General features: G+C 37.6%; 4 protein-coding genes and 1 non-coding gene across 9 annotated transcripts; 2 read left to right on the top strand and 3 right to left on the bottom strand.

The window, feature by feature from the left end:
* Positions 1–4,161: 4,161 nt before the first annotated feature.
* LOC111796284 lies at positions 4,162–4,297 on the bottom strand. Its single transcript, XR_002815329.1, has one exon. It is a non-coding gene; the product is annotated as a small nucleolar RNA Z247 (small nucleolar RNA).
* A 993-nt stretch (positions 4,298–5,290) lies between these two features.
* Positions 5,291–5,713, top strand: LOC111794516 (cyclin-dependent protein kinase inhibitor SMR14). Its single transcript, XM_023676558.1, has one exon. It carries the CDS (start codon positions 5,315–5,317, stop codon positions 5,672–5,674), a length of 360 nt encoding a protein of 119 aa, XP_023532326.1. The 5' UTR covers positions 5,291–5,314; the 3' UTR covers positions 5,675–5,713.
* A 964-nt stretch (positions 5,714–6,677) lies between these two features.
* Positions 6,678–8,666, top strand: LOC111794496 (uncharacterized protein At3g17950-like). Its single transcript, XM_023676536.1, has 3 exons — positions 6,678–6,954; positions 7,058–7,207; positions 8,123–8,666. The coding sequence occupies exons 1-3, from the start codon at positions 6,943–6,945 to the stop codon at positions 8,585–8,587; spliced, it is 627 nt and encodes a 208-aa protein (XP_023532304.1). The 5' UTR covers positions 6,678–6,942; the 3' UTR covers positions 8,588–8,666.
* Positions 8,667–9,721: 1,055 nt separating this feature from the next.
* On the bottom strand, positions 9,722–12,651 carry LOC111794447 (putative E3 ubiquitin-protein ligase XBAT31). Its single transcript, XM_023676471.1, has 8 exons — positions 12,313–12,651; positions 12,094–12,153; positions 11,921–11,992; positions 11,725–11,846; positions 11,510–11,650; positions 11,321–11,428; positions 10,873–11,101; positions 9,722–10,431 (listed from the first exon to the last, which is right to left on the bottom strand). Exons 1-8 carry the CDS (start codon positions 12,490–12,492, stop codon positions 10,018–10,020), a joined length of 1,326 nt encoding a protein of 441 aa, XP_023532239.1. The 5' UTR covers positions 12,493–12,651; the 3' UTR covers positions 9,722–10,017.
* On the bottom strand, positions 12,641–17,771 carry LOC111794460 (probable palmitoyltransferase ZDHHC12). 5 transcript variants are annotated; one of them, XR_002815084.1, is made up of 14 exons: positions 17,575–17,771; positions 17,360–17,494; positions 16,897–16,963; positions 16,620–16,716; positions 16,498–16,548; positions 16,085–16,181; positions 15,833–15,916; positions 15,722–15,768; positions 15,544–15,609; positions 15,356–15,415; positions 15,188–15,239; positions 14,951–15,096; positions 14,639–14,727; positions 12,641–12,680 (listed from the first exon to the last, which is right to left on the bottom strand). XR_002815084.1 is itself a non-coding variant. In XM_023676490.1 (12 exons), exons 1-12 carry the CDS (start codon positions 17,732–17,734, stop codon positions 15,008–15,010), a joined length of 1,005 nt encoding a protein of 334 aa, XP_023532258.1. In that variant the 5' UTR covers positions 17,735–17,771; the 3' UTR covers positions 14,760–15,007. The 5 variants fall into 5 exon arrangements, 2 of the variants coding, with proteins under 2 accessions (XP_023532258.1, XP_023532259.1); XR_002815085.1 differs by lacking the exons at positions 12,641–12,680; positions 14,639–14,727 and having other exon boundaries at positions 14,760–15,096; positions 15,544–15,604; XR_002815086.1 differs by lacking the exons at positions 12,641–12,680; positions 14,639–14,727 and having other exon boundaries at positions 14,760–15,096; positions 15,544–15,604; positions 15,722–15,762.
* Positions 17,772–17,803: the final 32 nt, after the last annotated feature.

The following is a 17,803-nucleotide window of genomic DNA, read 5'->3' as shown; positions in this document are numbered from 1 at the left end:
TAATATATCTATCTTCTGAGATAATCGATGAGGCGTAGATAATAACTTTTTATAAAAAAAATTATATGTATTCTTTAAACGACAGTAAAGATTTAAAAATTGAGATGTATTAATAAAACTGTTGAAGTTGGTATTTTTTTAAATACTATATTTACGGTATATAGTTAATGACCCTTGTTAGGATTACTATTGATGAAGGGTTGGAGCCTGTTAGGCAAGCTCGCCTCAACTTCTTCTAAAAGAGGGAAGATCCGAGGCAAATACCACAATACCCATGAAGGTTTAAGGAACAGTGAATAAAAGAAGAGAAGTTGTAGGCAAGACCTATGTCGACCTACCTAATGTGGTAGAGACCGAACCAACCTTCTTAATTGTAAAGTGTTCATTTCTATCTACGATCAGTGTTACAGAGGTCATATCAAGTTTATGCAAAACTGTACCTCCCACTATTGAGGACATATTCTATTTATATTGGCAAAAGATTAACTAATAGATCCGATTTCATAGGAAACTAACGAAGTAAGCCTATTCTTATGGCATGACTAACTTCAAGCTATTCTAATGGATTGACCAATTCTAACAGTCCCCTTCAATCCCAACAAGTCTTGTACATGTTGAGATTGTTACAATGTGTAGTAAAAGGAGTTTTAGACAGTGGTTTTGTCAGGATATCAGCTACTTGATCACTTGATGAAATGAACCGAACTTCCATTGCTTTACGTGCTACTTGTTCTCGAACAAAATGAAAATCAACTTCAATATGTTTCGTTCTAGCATGAAATACTGGATTTGAAGTTAAATATGTAGCTCCGAGGTTGTCACACCAGAGGCGAGGAGCCTTTGATTGATACACGCCCAGTTCCTTCAGTAATGACTTGATCCAAATCATTTCTGCAGTAAGATTCGCAATGGCCTTGTATTCTGCTTCGGTGCTTGATCTTGACACTGTAGCCTGTTTTCTGGAACTCCATGAGATTAGATTTGCTCCAAGAAATACAGCAAAGCCGCTAGTTGAACGTCGATCATCGGGACAACCAGCCCAATCAGCATCAGAAAACCCCGACAACATCATGGTTGATTTCTGAATTTTCACTCCTAATGCTAGTGTGCCTTTAACATAACGAAGAATTCTCTTCACAGCACCCCAATGAGCATCAGTAGGTGTATGAAGATATTGACACACTTTATTGACAGCAAATGCCAAATCAGGCCTAGTCATTGTCAAATATTGTAGTGCTCCCACTGTACTTCTGTATTTGAATTGTTCTTCAGCTGATAAGGGTATTCCTTGTTCTCTGAATAATTTTTCAGCAGAACCCATTGGTGTAGACATAGGTTTGCATTTTTCCATGTTTACTCTTTTCAACAAATCTAAGGCATATCGTCTCTGTGACAGTATGATACCATCTCGTGTTTTCTTGACTTCAATACCCAGAAAATACTCAAGACCACCCAAATCTTTTACTGCAAAATCTATTTTCAATTTCTGAATCAACCTTTCGGTTGCTTGATCAGAGGAGCTCACAATAATTATATCATCAACATAGATGAGCATATAGATAGTTATCTCTCTGTTTTTGAGAATAAAAAGAGATGAATCAGCTACTGAAGCCTTGAAGCCTAACTCAATAAGTTTTCCAGTCAACCTTGAATGCCAAGCTTTTGGGGCTTGTTTCAGGCCATAAAGGGCTTTCTTGAGCTTGCATATGTAATTCTTTGGTTTGGCTGAGTCTTGAAATCCTGGTGGTTGTCGCATGTACACTTCCTCTTTCAGAATTCCATGCAAAAATGCATTTTGGATATCAACTTGTCTCATATTCCAGCCCTTGGTTACTGCTAGCGAAAGAATGACCCTGATTGTTGACGGTTTGATCACAGGGCTAAAAGTATCAGTGTAATCAACACCAAATCTTTGCTTGAATCCTTTGGCAACTAATCTTGCTTTTAATCTTTCAACTGACCCATCTGCTTTTCTTTTCACTTTATACACCCATTTACTATCAATGAGATTTATTCCAGGTTTGGGTGGAACTAGATCCCAAGTGGCATTTCGTTTTAGCGCTGAGAGCTCATCATTCATTGCTCCTCTCCATCTTGGATGTTGCATGGCTTCCTGCAGGTTTCGAGGTTCAGTAGCAGTCTCTATGATCGGAGTTGTGATAGTTACAGCGCTTGCGAATTTTCTTGAGGTTTCTGAATATCTGATAGTTCCATCAGTGAATTGTTTAGCTTGTACAATGTTATTTCTCAACCTTGTTCGCATTGGATGTTGACTAGCTGCTTCAGTTGGTTGATCAGACACATGTTCATGAGTTTGGTTTTGAGCATTGATCGAACTGCTCTCAGCTTCATATTCTGCAATTTCCTCTGAACTTCTTGTATTATCTGCAGAAGATAAGCTGACACCAGACAAGTTGTCACTAGCAATATTATCAGTTTGACCATCATTCATATGGGAATTACTAACAACTGGTTCAATATCTGTAAGAGCATTTTCAGTGTAAAAACTAGCAAGTTTGGCTAAGGCTGGAAGTAGAACAGGATGATGTGGATTTGTGGTTTTGTTTGGTGGCTTAGATTCTTCAAAAGGAAAAATATTTTCATCGAAAACCACGTCTCTAGAGATGTAAATACGTCCTGTACTTCTATTTAAGCATTTATATCCCTTATGAGAAGAACTATAACCCAAGAATATACATCTAGTAGTTCTGAAACTCAGTTTCTTGTTGTTGTAAGGCCTTAAATTAGGCCAGCAAGCACAGCCAAACACCCTAAGCATGGAGTAGTCTGGACTTTTACCAAACAATTTATGAAGTGGTGTGTCTTGTTGTATGGTTCGGCTGGGCATTCTATTTATAAGAAAGCAAGCTGTGTTGAAAGCTTCATCCCAGTAGGATAGAGGCATGTTGGCTTGAGCGAGTAAAGCAAGGCCAGTTTCTACAATGTGTCTGTGTTTTCTTTCGACTAACCCATTCTGCTGGTGTGTGTGAGGACAGGAGATATGATGTTCAATGCCTGTGGATTTGAAATAATTGTGTAACCGATGGTATTCACCCCCCCAATCTGATTGGACGGAGCGAATTTTGGTATTTAGCATAGTTTCAACATGTTTTTGAAATTGAAGGAACACAGACTCAACATCAGATTTGCATCTCAGAAAGTAAATCCAAACATAACGACTAAAATCATCAACAAAGGAAACATAATATTTGGAATTATTTACTGACGCAATGGATGGACCCCATACATCAGTGTGAATTAATTGAAGGGGTGCTGTAGATACATGCTGAGAAGAACCAAATGGCAATTGATGTGCTTTCCCTAATTGACAAGCATTACAAATTGAGGAAGAGGGAATATTAGTATCTATAGCTAAATTATTATCTTGTAGAATTCTAATGGTAATTGGAGATGCAGGGTGCCCTAGCCTTCTGTGCCATTGTTCTTTCGAAAGTTTGGCTGTCAGCAAGGCTTGACTGAAATTATGCGGTAGAACGTATAGGCCATTCTTACATCTACCGTGGAGCAGGAGTTTCTTCGTGACTCGGTCCTTAACCAAAAAATAGTTTGGGTGAAATTCTACAACAGCATTATTATCAGATGCTAGTCTTTGTACTGAAATTAGGTGCTTATTGATTTTAGGAACATATAGGATATGTTTCAGAACAAGAGATGAACCAGAAATTAATGAATTCCCAATATGAGAGATAGACAAACCTGCGCCATTTGCAACCTGAATTTGGTCGGTGCCAGTGTAGCGTTCTCTGGTGGTAAGCCTCTCTAGGTCATTGGTGATATGATCTGTGGCTCCAGTGTCAACATACCAGTTTGTGTCACTAGTGTATCCACTTGTTGCCAAAGCTGCTTGTTTGAGATTATTTTCGGCTTGATATGCCTGATCAAATCTGTGCCAGCATTGCAAAGCATCGTGATTGGGCTTACCACAAATCTGACAGACAATGCCTGAGCTGCTTTGTGTCTTTGATGGTTGACGTCCAGGATTGTTCACAGTACGCCTTGATTGTCCATGACCACTATTTAACTGACGACTACGACCGCGACTACCTCGACCTCCATTGGCACCTCCACGAATGGATATCCTATTGACATTGTTAGCAGATGAAAGTTGCTCAAATGTACCCTTACGCAAGTGCCGCATCTCATAGCTCAGCATGTGAGCATACACGTCGCTGACAGTGTATACATCTGTTCTGGTTGTAATGCTTGTGACTAGAGGATCATAATCTGGACCAAGTCCTTGCAGCATGTAGGCGATGAGTTCTTCATCCTCTATTCGCTTGCCAATGGCAGCAAGTGTATCACCAAGATGTTTTACTTTACGAAAGTAGTCAGCAATTGTCATGTCCTTTTTCTGGATAGTAGAGAGTTCCATACGGATCTGCATTGCTCTTGCTCGAGATGTGGAAGCAAATTGTCGCTCCAGCGTAATCCAGGCTTCTCGTGCAGTGGTGATTCCAACCATCGTGCTGAGAACCTCCTCAGTGACTGATGAGTTGATGAGGCTGAGTACCAGCTGGTCCTGGGGGTACCAGACTGTGAACTCAGGGTTGATGATAATTTTGCGATTCCCTGTTTCTTCACTTGGTTCAACGGCGATCGTCTGGCTTGGTGCAGGCATGGATCCATCCACAAAACCAACAAGGTTTTGGCTACGCAAGTAGGGAAGGATTTGGGTAGACCACAGTAGATAATTTTCTTGTGTAAGCTTAACACTAATCACCTGACTGATCGACGGAGAAGACATTGTGTTGATTGGGATTGACATGTCTAACAGCAGAGGCTATGGATCTCGTGGATCTTATTTCTGCTCTGATACCATATCAAGTTTATGCAAAACTGTACCTCACACTATTGAGGACATATTCTATTTATATTGGCAAAAGATTAACTAATAGATCCGATTTCATAGGAAACTAACGAAGTAAGCCTATTCTTATGGCATGACTAACTTCAAGCTATTCTAATGGATTGACCAATTCTAACAGGTCATTCATGAACATTTGGGATAGACATGTTTTTGTGTCGTCTTAAACGCTCCTGACCCTTAAAAAAACAGAAAGATATCATAAAGGTAGCTCGATATCATTTTCAAGAAAAGAAATAATAATTAAATAAGTTGTCGATTAGTTTATAATTTGTTGTATTTTGCTTTGGATTCTTCACATGATTTTGGTGGGTGATTTCAACCTCGGAACCTTCTACCCTTCATCTCTCTATAAATCTCCAATTAAGCACTAATCAATATCATTATCGTAAAATAGTCTGATTTTTAAAATTTTATTTTAGACCCATAATGGAGCATCACCCAAAGGAAGACAAGTTTGAGATTTTACTCTCCACTTTGGAGCTAAAGTTGCAGAGTTCTTGTTTTCGACACGAGGACGAGGAAGAAGAAGAAGAAGATTGTCGGGATGATTTCGTCAAGACTCCGAGATCTTTGAAGCCTCCAGCGGTTCTCGAGTGTCCTCCGCCGCCGAGAAAGCCGAGGAGGTTGCCATCGATGAAACGGAAGGCCGGTGGTGGCCGGTCGATCTTTATGTCGCATCATTGTCTCTTCGGCGAAATGGAGGTTGATTTGGAGCTGCTGTTTCCTTCGAACCAGCTTCATGGCGGTAGGATTGTTAAGAAGGTGAAACGACGGCGTTTCTTTTGAATTTGTCGTGTAGTTGTTCAAGTAATTTTAATATTTAATGCAAACGGCATGGATTTCCAATTCCATTAGCTTTTTTTTTTTATTTTTAATTTTCTATTAAATATTCTAAATTTTCATTGTTTTAAGATAATGGGGGAGAACAAATATTTTATATATAATTAAAATTATATTTGTCGGATTTAAATTAATTTTAAAACATTAATTAATATATGGTTTTATATTGCTAAACGTGATGTTCATATATAAAAACTGATTTTAAATATTTTAAAATTCAATTGTTAATAAGAAAATTTAGTGGATTGTAATTTAAAAAGTTGTTAATAAGCAAATATTTTAAAATTCAATTGTTAATGGGCTCCGACATTCGATCCATTGGACCTTGGCCCAGTACATGAGTAACTTGGGCCTTGCAAATCTTGTAAAGCCCACAGTACAATTTAAATTAATTTTCAGATAATCATCAGTTAATTAAATAAAAAGTTATTACAAAAAGGTAAAAAACGATCTTATTATTCTCAGAAAAAAAATTAATTAAAATTTAAATACTATATTTGCAGTAACATGAAATTGGTTCATATTTACCTTACTAATTTATATAAGCAAATAAATTTATATATATATATATATATATATATATATATTTTGTCTGAAATGTCATAATTTATTTTAAATATATATATAAATAATTAAAAAAATATTGGTGGGGTTAATTTCATAATTTGCATAAGATTAGGGTTGAATTTAATAAAATGAAAAGTTTTAAAAGTGAACTCAATTACAGTGAGTACCCTTCTCTAATCTGCCCGATCATCATGGGGTAAAGCGACACCAAATTCTCTTTCCTAATCTACCCCTGTTCCCTCCACCTTCTACCAAATCATGAGGGGTAAAACCGTAAAATCCAGGGAGACAGTTTCTGAAATTGGGGCTTTGCTTTCTTCGATAATATTATGCCAAAAGAAACGATTCCTACAAAACCAAGAGACGAGGAAAAAGAAAGCGAAAGCGAAAGCGAATCAAAAGAAAAGCAACAGAAAAATGCTTCCAAATGGGTAATAATCCTAAGCCCTTTCCTTTCCTTTTTGACCCATTTGAACTCGCTTTCTCTAACCGCCTCCAAAATCCCCAAATCCATGAAACCAACCCGATTTCGTCGTTGTTCATCTAAATCTCATATTGATTTCTTCGCTAATTCATCAGTAGAGAAGGAAATGACAAGGCCTCTGTGTCTGAAATGATATCGGATTCTTCACAAATCAAGTCCGAGTATGGCTCAACAGGTATTTCGTTTGGATTGTTCATGTGGATCTCTCTGTTTTGGGGTTTTGTTTGATCGGATTTGTTTTGTAGTTTTGGAATGATTTGTTGTTGATTTGATTGAAGGGAGAGGGATGGCCTCTTGGTTTACAGCCTTTGAATCTAAGAGTTGGGGTACCTGGAAACAGGGACTATTTTGGATCACTGTCTTTCAACACTTTGATCACGGCTTCTCCTATTTCATTCACTGATTCTTCATCCGATTTGGACACTGAGGTCAGTGTATTTCTTACTGTTCTTGTGTTTTCAGAACGATGATTATCAGATCTGGGAATGTTACTGTTTAGTCTTGTTCTTTGTGTTTATATCTCTTAATGCATGAAAGTATTTGAAAGTAATGTGGATGGAGTAGCAAATAAATGATTGTTGATCTTTTGATTGCTTGTTTAGTTCATTTGGTCCTGTTTTTGTGATGCCATAATGCTGAGTTAAGTGATTATAAGTTGTTTAGTAGAGGTATTGAGGATTGTTGGGATCGGCTAATTAAGGGGTTGATCATTGGTTGAGGGTCGTGGTTCCTAACATGGTATTAGAGTCATGTTCTTAACTTAGTCATATAAATAGAATTCTCAAATGTTGAAGAAAGAGGTTGTGAGTCTCGAAGGTATAGTCAAAAGTGATTCAAATGTCGAAAAAATGGTGTACTTTGTTCGAGTGCTCTAGAGGAGTCGAGCCTCATTAAGGGGAGGTTGTTCGAGGGCTCCATAAGCCTTAGGGTGACTGGACAATACCATACTATTGTGGAGGGTCGTGGTTCCTATCATGGTATCAGAGTCATGGTCTTAACTTAGTCGTGTCAATGTTGAACAAAGAGGTTGTGAGCCTTGAAAGTGTAGTCAAAAGTGACTCAATTGTCGAACAAAGGGTGTACTTTGTTCAACGGCTCCAGAGAAGGAGTCTAGCCTTGATTTAAGGGGAGGTTGTTTGAGGGCTTTATAGGCCTCAGGGTGACTGGACAATATCATACCATTGTGGAGAGTCGTAGTTTCTAACATTCTGTGTCCTTAACTCGACATTTCGATGTCGGGTTTCATACTCTGAGTGTCGAAAGAGGTCAACAATTTTCAATAGCCACAGTTATGACTCGTGACTATCGATCTTACATCGTCGTGCCATTTGTTAACGTTGCAGTCGACGGGATCATTCTTCCATGACAAAAGCATCACACTAGGGAGTCTAATAGGAGTTTCTAACATTTTGGAGCTCTCAAGAAGATCAATCAGAGGAAGAAGAACAGAAAGCACAAAGAACAAGAGGAGCAATACCAGATCAAGAACATGGCTCTTCTCGTTATGTTCGAGGGACAACACCGATGCAGATAGCGTCTACAACGGCCCGTCGTTAGGCCAATTCTTAGAAGAAGAAAGAAGAGCAGCAGACGAAAACAGAAGAAATCAAAGTGTAATGATGTATGGAGGAGATGAAATGGAGTTAGCTCAGTCTGCTCCAGAACCAAACTCCTTATTCATCAATGGCTGTGTGGCTCCTCCTCAACCTAGCCTTGGTTCAGATGCTCATACTGGAAGAAATGGCGGAACTGAACCACCAAATGACCATGGAATTGCATTGCTTTGTTCTTGCGTTTGTGGACACTGAACTTGCTTTGATATTGATTAAATTTCTTCTTGCCTTTTGAAACAAATAATTATCTCAATTTAGAGTTACCTTTTCTTTCTTTCTTCAATTTCTCGGGAAATTCGTTAAGCGTTCGTTCTATCTTACTAATCGTTGTGTACACTCTGTCTAACCACCAGATACAAACATAAGCATAATTCAATGAATAAATGTATTAAATTATCGGACATAATGTTAGATTGAATTAATTTTATAACACGTAAACTAACTTAATTCATAAAAATTTTATTTATTTGAATTCAATTTAATCAAAATTAAATAAGTTGATACCTCAACCTCGATGGGTTCTTCGATCATTTGGTCTTGGACATTTATATGGAAAGAAGGGACGTTTCTCGATAGCTAAGAATATCTTAAACATAGAGTAAAATGCAATAATATATATATATATATATATATATATATATATATATATATTGTCAAATTAGGTTAGGTTTTTGTCAATTTAAAATTGAATTAAACCCTTTATTGGTTGAAAACGCTATTAGAATTAGAATTGGGAGGTGACGTTGTCTAAGCAACTGTTTCTTTTAAAAATGGACTAAATAAATGATATTAAAAAAAACAAAAAAATTAAAAAAAAAATGTTTTGGTTGTCAAGTCCTAATCACGTTTTACACTTACTAAACCTAATATAGTTTCTGAAAGTTTTAAATAAATAAAAAAAATATATATATATATATATATATATATATATATATATATTAAAATATTTTAACGTATTGACAAATTATTAGTATAATTAATATGCTAATAATTCAATAAATAAATAAACCAATCAATTACCGATCCGGTTTTTCATGGATATATAGTTTAAATAATAATAATAATAATATTTTATTTTAATAGTAAATGAAAAATTTTCGTAATTGCTCTGAAAAACAAATCGCGGAAAAAAATTATAAGAGTCAGAGTTGAACGTCTTGTTCTCAAGCCTTTCCTCCACGTCACTCCACGTGTCCAAGTCAGACGTCATAAATATAATAAAACTTACCCAAATTAATTATTTATTTAATGAGAGACATCATCACGTGACCCCCCCCACCCCTACAGCCACGTGCCTTCACTCCTTCCATCCATTCAAGAATTTAGATATTTTTCACTCTTTTAAATAAATAAAATAAATAAAGAAATCAAATTACAAAAACTTGACCCACAAAGACAATACTCACCACCAACTTCTTTGCTTAATATCTCTCCTTTTCCCCAATCCTATAAGAAAACATGGACTTTATTTATTTATTTATTATTTTTTCCTTCTTATATTATTTATTGATGGGACCCAACACCAAATTCAAGTCATTGAATACTTTGATCTTTATGCAATGCGAGAAAGGGTAAAAGGGAGCTTGATTGATCAAAAAGATGGTATGATTTGCCATTTTCACCTACTAACCAAGCTTATCAACTGATTGATCATCGTCTGCGGCAGCTATCCGTCCAGAGCCACGGCCACCGTTCATCTTCCCGAAAGCAGTCATCGACGACAACCCTTTCAAGCTGCTACTATCACCCTCACTCAAGTTCACACCCTTCCTTCCCTTTCTCTGCTTGGATGAGCTATTAGTTTCATGATCATCAACTTCCTCCATTGTTTTCGTCTTGGCGACGACCAAACGAATAATGTTGCTTCGGCAAAACGGGCAAACTGGGGGCGTTACGCAGGCTGTGGTCGGATTTGGCTTGCTGTGGCAGCAAAGGGAAAGGGTGCATTGAGCACACATGACATGGCCACAGCTTTGAACTTCAATTGTGGGAGCTTGTTCAAAGCAAATGGTGCATAGCTCTGTATCTCCATCACTGATCTGCAAGAAGCATAGCAAGCAAAGCAATGCTAATAATTGTTCAAAAGCTCAGTAAGTGAAGAGAACTGATAATTGAAGGTGCAGATAATGGGACCATTCATCACGTGTCTCCTAAGAGTCTAAGTTGAAAAAGCTCTCCAAGAAACAAATGAGAAGTCTACATTACATCAGAGATGCTTTCAGAAATAAAGTGAATGCTGCCAAATTGGGAAAGCAATGCCACTAATAGTGACAAGTAGATGGGGAGTTCCAAAAGCTTCAAAACCATAACAATCAATCACTATAAAAACTTTGAATCATGATATTTACTCGAAAATTTTCGATTCAAACTCAACTTTATGGTGCGAGTCAAACAGAGAGATCACGAGCCACGGCATTTCGAATGCTCGATGGCTGCCGTGTTTAAAATCTACTCTAAAAGTTTAAGGAATTCTTGATTACCTCAGACAAATTGTCAACCACTGTATCAGGAGTTGCCTTCAAGATGCTCTTCTCCCTCTCCCTGTTGGCCTCCATTAATGCCTGTTCTAATAAAGCCTTTGCTTCTTGATGAAGCTCATTAATAAACTTCAAGGGCGATGGCCAAACAAGTGGCTCAGTGGATGAAGGATTCAGCAAGGCTGCACAGGTTCCATGTCTGTGCTTCATAGCAATTACATAAGGAATTCTCCTGTAAACAGAGAGAAAGACACATTAATTAGCTTAATCTGTAACGGCCAAGCCCACCGCTAACAGATATTGTCCTATTTGGAATTTTCCTTTTGGGTTTTCCCTCATGACTTTAAAACGCGTCTGCTAGAGAAAGGTTTCGACACCCTTATAAAGGGTGTTTCGTTGATTATGTGCAGCTAAAACAAGGTTATGATGTAAATTGGTATTTTGGTGATACCCAGTGGAATCTCTCTGAAGGCGATCGGCCCCCCAAGCCAACAACTCCCTGATGCAATCCAAGGACCCTCCACGAGCTGCTAAATGAAGGGGTGTGCTTCCTTGGCATCTGTTCATAGAATTTTTTTTTCTTTTCAAATCCATCTTTACACGAAAGGAAGCTAAAAAACTACTTGATTTAGAAAAATACCCATAGCCACCAGTTGAAGCACTAACAAGACCTCCATTATCCAACAGAATATGAATGCATTCAGGTCGTCTTTGACGAGCTGCCAAATGCAAAGGGGTTGCTCCCTTACCATCTCTAATATTCACAAATCGTACAAATCCCCTATTTCACAATAAGTTAATCAATGAGTTCACCTGAAAAGCTAATGGGTATTTGTTAAAGAGATGAACAAATACCAGGAAGCAGAAACAGGGCTTGATTGAGCAGCAGAAAGAATGGCTTCTAAGCAATCAAAATGGCCATAATGAGCAGCATAATGCAAGCAAGTCCGCCCGTGAAGGGAGTCAAACTTTAAAATCTGAGAAGATTCATATCCAAATTAGTGTTTCGAATCAAGCTTTTGTAAACAGCAAAAGAAATGGGAATTTATACATTTGCTCCAACTTCAAGGAGCTTCTTCACACAGGAGATCTTTCCATGCATTGCTGCCAACATGAGCGGAGTCTGAAAGAAACGTTCGCATTGAAGAATCAAAATCCACTGAGAACTGAGAAGAAATCATTTGAAAGTAACTGAAAAATTCAAATTAGAATAAGAAACCCTACCTGCTTGTGACGATTCAACAAATCCGGATTGGAAAATCGTTCCAAAAGCAAAGAGAGGATCTAATAATGATAAAACAAAACACACAAAAAAACAGAGTTCTCATCAGAAACAGCTCAATCAACCACATTCAATACCCCTAATCTCTCAACATATGCACCAAAACGAAACAAAATCAAACGAAATCGAAATCAAACAACAAGCAAAACACAAGAACACACCTCGATCTGGCCATTAGCAGCGGCAATATGAAGCGGAGATTGACGATCATAGAGAGTGGTATTATGCAACAGAGACGGTTCGTTCTTCAGCAAAACTTGAACGATTTCCAAATCTCCGCACTGGACAGCACTAAACAATCCATTCTCATGACTCGCACTGCAACTCAGCCCCTGACCCATGTTCTTCCTCTGTTGAAATCGCTCAGTAGAGAGCAGAAGCAACTCAGCAGAGGTCCCTGCCGCAGCCTCTGACCTCCATTAAAGACGCTCTTCGATCAGAAATTGAGGCCACTGCCACAGAATACGAAGAGGTCCATCAGGTCCATCACTATATACAATCGGGTCCCAAAAGGGGGAAATGGAGAAGCCTGAAATCGGGAAAACAGAGAGAAGCTGAACGTGCCAGTACGGAAAGTTGTAATGCTGACTGCGGGCAGAGATCGGATATTTTTCGGGCAGTTAGATTCCTAATGTTGCGCGATTGACCAACAAGTCATACACTAATGTTCATTAATTAATTTGTTTAGGGAATAAATGTTCATTAATTAATTTCTCGAAAACTTCTTTTCTTTTTAATTTTAGTAATTTGTTTTATTAAATTACTTGATGCTCTTTTTAATTTCATTTAAATAATAATTTTAGTAAGTTAAAGACTATATTTTTATTATTTTATTTTTCGATCTAATAATGTGCCTTATTTTAATTCAATAATATTTTATATCTTTGATATACGCTCAAATTGACAACTACCAAATACAGTTTGTTTATGTAACAGCTTCAGTCCATCGTCAACAGATATTGTCCGCTTTGGCCCATCACGTATCGTCGTCAGCCTCATGGTTTTAAAGCACATCTGTTAGAGAGAGGTTTCCACACCATTTTCTTATAAGGAATGATTTGTTCCTCTCCAACCGGTGTGATATCTCACAATCCGCTTCAAGGACTTAATGTCCTCGCTGGCACATCGCTCAGTGTCTAGCTTTGATATCATTTGTAACAACTCAAGCCCACCACTAACAAATATTATCTACTTTGACACGTTACGTATCACTGTCAACCTCACCGTTTTAAAACGTGTCTACTAGAGAGAGGTTTCTACACCCTTATAAAAAAAATGTTTCGTTGCTCTCTCCAACCGAGGTGGGATCTCACAATTTAACTCATCGATAATTAACATATACATTTTCCTTGAAGATTTAAAGATTTAAATCAACCAAGTAGTAAGTTGAGCGAAGCTACACTACATTTAATTCCCAATCACAAACAGTTCGACAGTAGCAATAGCTCAAAATATATGAATATAGCGGAGTAAGGATATAAGCCTAGAGCCTATAGAGCCTATAAAATTCGTCTTTTATCTTAATTTAAGTCTTTAATGATGGCATTTAATTTTTCTGATTCCCTTCCCTACTTCCAACACCCAAAGTCTTCTCTCCCTCCTGCTATAAATTGGAGGAGATTATAGAGCCTGATAATGAGGTTTAAGTAAAGGAAACATTGATTAAGAGAGATAATAACATTTGATAATGAGGTCTAAGTAAAGCAAACACAATGTCTCTTTTAATTTTTTACTCTCTTAAAGTATCCAACTTTTTACTGTGTTCTTCAGAAATAACATTATGTTATCATCATTTTTGTCTCCTTCTAGATCTTTTTCTTTTCCTGATCTCCTTGTAATCGCATACTTAGCCCCCGAATTATTTTGTTAATCTCATGTTATTACTCTCTAACACAATTAGCTCTGTGAGATTCCACATCGGTTGAAGAGGAGAACGAAACATTACTTATAAGAGTGTGGAAACCTCTCCCTAGTAGACGCGTTTGAAACCGTGAGGCTGACGGCGATACATAACAGGTCAAAGCAGACAATATCTACTAGTGGTGGGCTTGGTTTGTTACAGATGGTATCAAAACTAGATATTGGGCGATGTGCTAGCGAGGACGTTGGGCCCCCAAATGGGAGTAGATTGTGAGCTCCCACATCGGTTGCATAGGGGAACGAAACATTTCTTATAAAGGTGCGGAAACCTCTCCCTAGTAGACACGTTTTAAAACCGTGAGACTGACGACGATACATAACCGGTCAAAGCGGACAATATCTATTAGCGGTGGGCTTGAGCTATTACAAGCTCACTCCCTAATCTCTAACCTAATTGCCCATTTCCACCGCCCTTAGATATTGTATGACTCCCCTAATCTCTTCCTCAGACCAACTATTATGAAAAGATAACGTATATTCTTCATTTTCTTATGCAGGTCATCTCCTTACATAGATACCAAATAACAAAAACTATAAGAGAATAAACAAGGAGAGAGATGAATTAACCTGGATACTTCAGTCAATTTGATTTCCTTTGTTAGTGTGAGATAGAAAGTTGCTCCTCTGATTTCGAAGCTGGGTCTAGGCTAATCAAACTACAAAGTTTGGAACTGATTAGAGTGGTTATGAGCAAGTACAGAGCAAAATATGATCAATATTTCCTTTCCTATACATATATTTTAAGAATATACAAGATTTGAGTCCATTAGAGCATAGTCATTAAAGGCACCTATAATATTTTTAGAGGTTGAAGGCTCACTCATGCACTCCACATTTGTTGTGTTAAAAAATAGACAAGTTAAGAGCATGGATAATTACTGAAACCAGTAAAAACTCATTGCCGAAGAATGCCAAGGTCAATATCAAACACTAGTCTCAACGTTTTGACGCCATAAACTCCTTCAAATTCTGTAAAACTCCTTTGTCATATGGGTTTTTGAACCTCACTTCACTGGACTTTTCGCCTGCAGACCACCGAGTTGCAACTAGTTGTATAAACATATATATATTCCCATGATTAAAGCCGTAGAGAATATTTTTGCAAGGTATTCTTACCATGCGAAGACTGGATAAAAATTTGAAATTCCGGGTACCTCTTCCAGTGAATCTGAAATGGAGGGGTGAGTCATGAGGTGAATTGAACAAATCACTAAAATGAAAATTTTTAACAAAGCGAGACGAGATCGTAAAAATTTTAGTGCCCCATAGCAGTTAGGAACTTACCCATTCATCTGTTCTGATATTGAAGCAGATACAATACATGTGCCACAGTAAGAACACCACCTAAAAGTTGTAAAAGATGTATCGCATTTCAAGTAAAACAAAATCTTGACAGGTTTTGGATTCTTAATGTCCTGTGTCAACTGGAATTAAGCCTCCTATATGAATACAAATAAGCGAAAGAAATACACCTGCCATACTAATTGTAGAATGGAGAATAGCATGGTGCTGCTGGCCACTTTCCTTGAGAGACTAATCTGAACAGTTGGTTCAAATGGTGTTAGCAGCAGTGGCACAGGTTCTAAACACTTCACATGCATGATAATACAAGTCACTACAGCGACCAAGGAAAAGAATGCAGAGACACACCTCTAGCCTAGTTCCATCGCCATCAGGAACCACAGACTGCGCTGCATCTGAAAAATCGGTTAAGTACTGTACAATGAAACTTAAGATGGGTTCAGCTAAAGATAGACTTACATTGAGATAAACACACCAAATAAGTTGCTTCAGTCCAGAGAAATCCAATTAGTAGAACAATGAAGAGGAGATAATTTTTATGCCCTGCACTACAATCACAAGCAAGTTACGCCATTTCAGCCCAAGTGAAGATTCTAATCGACTTGAAATTACAAAATGAGACGATGCTAACCTAAGTAGATAAATTAATTAACAGTTTTCCTATAAAAGATTTAACTAAAATCTTCATCATTGCCATCATGTACTATTTACCAATACAGTTTCCAAATGCAGGACAATGGTGGTCAAAGCCTTTAACATATGCTTTGCAGATCTGACAGCATCTCACCCTATCACCCAATTCAGTATCCTTGGAAGAAGAACATTAACCAAAAGTTATATCAGTCAATTACTGAAAGAAAAGAACAAGAACTTCCATGGTAACAAAAGTACCTACAACTTAAGCAATACCCATTATACTTAACATGGCCTTGATGCAGGAAACGTAGGATAATATTCAAGTTAAAGGTTAAGAACAGGATAAATGTCGCAAAGTTCTAATCAGGAATCACTTAAAACAAACACAAAAACAGAAACAAGATGGGCAGGTAAATATGAAATTTTGAATGATGGCAAAATATTTGTTATTTTCCTAAACATGAGAGAGAGAGAGAGAGAGAATCTACTGCTTCAGTTGAACGCCTGAGATAAGGACTACTCGTTAGAAACTCTGTTTCCTGCAGGAATAATAGATAGATCGTTGATATTTCAAGACACTGTAACATAATAAGCTCAATTAAATTTCAACCTGATGGTAAGTGTCAATTTCTGAACTTGAACTTTGGGCAACTAAATCCGAAGGGGGTGGACTATATGATACCAAACCAGGATCACTGGATAACATCCTGCCATTATAAACCTGTCTGTTAGAATAAGAAATAGAACACCAGACAAGCAGGCATCATGAGGTAATAACATAAGATATTTCCCGTGAAATATGAAAAAAATCAACTACAAAACCTTGCCTCCGTTAGTTATGGAGAAAAGGAATTCTGAAGAATCAACAGAAAAGTTGGGAAACAGACCTGTAAAGGCCAAAAATGAGCAAGATTATCTGCCCATTAAACAGAAGATCCATCAAATGTGTAGCAGCTGCAAAGCACACAAGATATTGTTATTTAGACTATGCAGAATAGATAGCTCTGTTATGTTTCTTTTTTCGTGCAAATTCAAATACATTGGCGGGAGGGTAGATTTCTTGATGAACTGAGGAACTCTCATCCCTCAAATCCAATTGAAAGAAAACGCAATTAGGAAGTGGGGAAGCCAACTAAATTCCCGCCAGTCGAATAGGAAAAAATAAATTGAACACTAATTATTCGTTAGTCTTCGAATCTAAAGAGCAGCTTCTACTCCTAAAATGACATTTCAGCTCTAATTTACTAGTAAACTATCACGTTATTCCAAAGTTTTACGTCTTCCATCATTCAGATCAATCAAGTTCTGAAGTAGAAACATAAGAAGCAATTAGAAGCTTGAGAAAAGAACCTTGTCGAACAATAGCTATGTAAACCACCCAAACAAAAAGTAGACTGAAGAAAACGAACGCCGGAGCTGACGCTCGAACTCGAAGAAGCCGCCTGCACCATCCTACTGCCCCTACAACAGCTAGAAGTAATAGAGCTGCAATATCAAGACAACCTCTCAGTGAATGGCAACAATCAAATCAGCTTCAAGGAAGAACACAAGAAATAGAGAAATACCTGAAAGTAGAAGTTGAATGAACACGGGCAAATCGAAGAAGAACTGAGGAACTAGAAATTGACTGAATTGAGTTAGTAAAACAAGTATGAAAGATACTACACAACGGCCGATCAGCTCCGGCCAATTCGCCGATTTCTTCCGATCAAGTAATTCAACCATTTGTTTTCAAAACAAAAATTCTTCGCACTTGATTGTGATTCGCTGAGAGAAGATGCCGATGCCGCCCGA

This window comes from Cucurbita pepo, chromosome LG05, assembly GCF_002806865.2.
Source record: "Cucurbita pepo subsp. pepo cultivar mu-cu-16 chromosome LG05, ASM280686v2, whole genome shotgun sequence".
Taxonomy (NCBI): Eukaryota; Viridiplantae; Streptophyta; class Magnoliopsida; order Cucurbitales; family Cucurbitaceae; genus Cucurbita; species Cucurbita pepo.
Note: the sequence above shows the minus strand (reverse complement) of the source record. Positions and strands in the feature narration are given on the sequence as shown.

Coding starts and splice junctions, on each gene's coding strand:
- LOC111794460 (XM_023676490.1), bottom strand. CDS start 17,734: ATGGTTGAATTACTTGATCGGAAGAAATCGGCGAATTGGCCGGAGCTG. Junction 15,240..15,355: donor ATATCAGAACAGATGAATGG/GTAAGTTCCTAA, acceptor CCTCCATTTCAG/ATTCACTGGAAGAGGTACCC. Junction 15,097..15,187: donor TTTTATCCAGTCTTCGCATG/GTAAGAATACCT, acceptor GGTGGTCTGCAG/GCGAAAAGTCCAGTGAAGTG.
- LOC111794447 (XM_023676471.1), bottom strand. CDS start 12,492: ATGGGTCAGGGGCTGAGTTGCAGTGCGAGTCATGAGAATGGATTGTTT. Junction 12,154..12,312: donor CTGCTAATGGCCAGATCGAG/GTGTGTTCTTGT, acceptor TATCATTATTAG/ATCCTCTCTTTGCTTTTGGA. Junction 11,847..11,920: donor TCCTTGAAGTTGGAGCAAAT/GTATAAATTCCC, acceptor GAATCTTCTCAG/ATTTTAAAGTTTGACTCCCT.
- LOC111794516 (XM_023676558.1), top strand. CDS start 5,315: ATGGAGCATCACCCAAAGGAAGACAAGTTTGAGATTTTACTCTCCACT.
- LOC111794496 (XM_023676536.1), top strand. Junction 7,208..8,122: donor CATCCGATTTGGACACTGAG/GTCAGTGTATTT, acceptor TTAACGTTGCAG/TCGACGGGATCATTCTTCCA.